Here is a 2,686-nt window from a genome sequence, read left to right on the forward strand (position 1 = left end):
GGGGGAGGGGGAGAAGGCGGCGGCGGCAGTGGCAGCCTAGTGGCTAAGAGGTACCTGGAAAAGATTAGGATTAAATAGTCGTCGTGAAACAACATCCAACTGTACCTGTATCAAGCACAATGCTTCTTCCCCTACTATTCTTCATTACCTGCTATTTATTTATTTAATTTATTTATTTATTTATTTATTTTTAGGAAGGAGTCTTGCTCTGTCTTCCAGGCTGAAGTGCAGTGGCATCGCCTTGGAACACTGCAACCTCCACCTCCCGGGTTCCAGCTATCCTCCTGCCTTAGAACCCGAGTAACTGGGATTACAGGTGCACACCACCACACTCATCTAATTTTTGTATTTTCTTAGTACAGTCAGGGTTTCACGACGTTGGCCAGGCTGGTCTCAAACTCCTGACCTCAAGTGATTCAAACTCCTGACCTCAAGTGATCTGCCAGCTTCGGCCTCCCAAAGTGCTGGATTACAAGCGTGAGCCACCACACCGGCCATTACCTACTTTTTAAACACAAGGTCCAAAATCCTGAATTTTCTGACAAAGAAAAACATTAAATCATAAAATGTACCTTAATATTCTTAATTCTAAACAAGGCAAACAAGAGTTCCACAAAAGCTTACCTGTGCCACTTGTTTCTGTGGTTGTACTGACTGTGCTGAAATCTGTGGTTTTTCCCGAGCACCACGACAATGGTCACTGCTCATTGAAGTCATCATAATATACAGTATATACAAACTAACGTATGTACAAAATAGAAAATCTGCAAAAAAGTAGGGATAGTAAGCAAAACAATCACAGTAAAAGACAAGTGTGTACTTCAGAGAAAACAAGAACACTTACAATAAAAAATAAAAGCTCTCTGGAATACAAATTCTCAAGAAGCAGTCCTTGAGGATTTTACATGGTGGTGGTATCTGTTAAACCAATTTGACTAATGCAATCTAAAAGTCTATAGTAAGCCAGGCATGTTGGCTCATGCCTGAGATCCCAGCACTTTCGGAGGCTGAGGCGGGCAGATCACGAGGTCAGAAGATCAAGACCATCCTGGCTAACATGGCAAAACCCCGTCTCTACTAAAAATACAAAAAAAATTAGTCGGGTGTGGTGGCACAGTCCCAGCTACTTGGGAGGCTGAGGCAGGAGAATTGCTTGAACCTGGGAGGTGGAGGTTGCAGTGAGCCAAGATCACGCCACTGCACCCTGGGTGACAGAGCAAGACTGTATCTAAAATAAAATAAAACAGGAGAGATCCAAAATGGCCGATTAGCAGCAGCTCAGGATTGCAGCTCCCAGTGAAGGCGCAGGGAGTGAGTGGATGCCAGACTTCCAGACAAATTTTTGCTGCTGACGGACCAGGAGATTCCCAGCAGAGGAGCCCCATGGGTAGCCAGCACCGCTCTTTTGGCGGGCGCGGCTGGTTTGCTGGTGCCCCAGTGCGGCGGTTCTCAGTGCGGAGTATGCAGGACTGGATGCCCTTTTAGTTGGCGTTTGGAGCTCCGGGAAGGCAGAGTCACCCATTCAGCTGATTGAAAAGGGGACTGAAGCCGGGAGCCAGACCAGGAGATTCCCGGGCAGAAAAGCACCACGAATCTCAGCGCCGCTGATTCAGCCGGCACGGTCGCCACATAGGAAACTGCACAGATCCCGGCACCTTTTCAGCCAGCGACTGGGGCACCTGGGAGAGAATCTACCGTTCAATTAGGAAAAGAAAAAAAGGGGGCTCCGAGGAGGCAAACCAGGTCATCGGGCTCAGCTGGTCCCAACCCCACAAATAAACGGCAATTGGAAACGCTGAGGGTTGAGAGTTTCACAGCAAGCACAGCTGAACCCAAGAAGGTCAAGCTCTGTGGGGGAGGGGCGTCCGCCAAAGGAAAACAAAGAAACAGAAATAACATCATCACCAACAAGCTGGACGTCCACTCAGAGACCCAATCTGAAAGTCAGCAATTACAAAGATGACAGGTGGATAAATCCACAAAGATGGGAAGAAACCAGTGCAAAAAGGCTAAAAACACCCAAAATCAGAATGCCTCTTCTCCTTCAGGGGATCGCAGCTCCTCATCAGCAAGGGAACAAGGCCTGATGGAGAATGAGTGTGATGAATTGACAGAATCAGGCTTCAGAAGGTGGTAAGAAACTTCTGTGAGCTAAAAGAACATGTTCTAACCCAATGCAAAGAAGCTAAGAATCTTGAAAAAGGGTTTGACTAAATGCTAACATGAACAGACAATTTAAAGAGGAATATAAGTGAATTAATGGAGCTGAAAAACACAATACGAGAACTTCGAGAAGTATGCACAAGTTTTAACAGTCGAATTGACCAAGCAGAAGAAAGGATATCAAAGGTCGAAGGCCAACTCAATGAAATAAAATGAGAAGACAAGATTAGAGAAAAAAGGGTAAAAGGGAATGAGCAAAGTCTCCAAGAAATATTGGACTATGTGAAAAGACCTAATCTACATTTGATAGGTGTACCTGAATGTGACGAAGAGAATGAATCCAAGCTGGAAAATATTCTTCAGGATATTATCCAGGAAAACGTTCCCAACCTAGCAAGGCAGGACAATATTCAATTCCAGGTAATACAGAGAACACCACAAAGATATTCGTCAAGAAGAGCAACCCCAAGGCACGTAATCGTCAGATTCACCAGGGTTGAAATGAAGGAGAAAATGCTAAGGG

General features: G+C 45.5%; 1 protein-coding gene across 12 annotated transcripts in view; it reads right to left on the reverse strand.

The window, feature by feature from the left end:
• UBAP2 (ubiquitin associated protein 2) overlaps positions 1–2,686 on the reverse strand; it is a 132,293-nt gene that overhangs the window by 100,781 nt on the left and 28,826 nt on the right. For 10 of the 12 annotated variants that reach the window (XM_037743638.1, XM_037743634.1, XM_017542948.2 and 7 more), the window contains exon 2: positions 625–764. The exons of the other annotated variants lie outside the window; for them this stretch is intronic. Coding sequence is in view for 7 of the 10 variants with exons in the window: in XM_037743634.1 (XP_037599562.1) it covers positions 625–720 (96 nt within the window). In the remaining 3 variants the exon portion in view is untranslated. The remainder of the gene's footprint in view (positions 1–624; positions 765–2,686) is intronic. 12 annotated transcript variants of the gene reach the window in all.

Source organism: Cebus imitator, unplaced genomic scaffold, assembly GCF_001604975.1.
Source record: "Cebus imitator isolate Cc_AM_T3 unplaced genomic scaffold, Cebus_imitator-1.0 Scaffold149, whole genome shotgun sequence".
NCBI lineage: Eukaryota > Metazoa > Chordata > Mammalia > Primates > Cebidae > Cebus > Cebus imitator.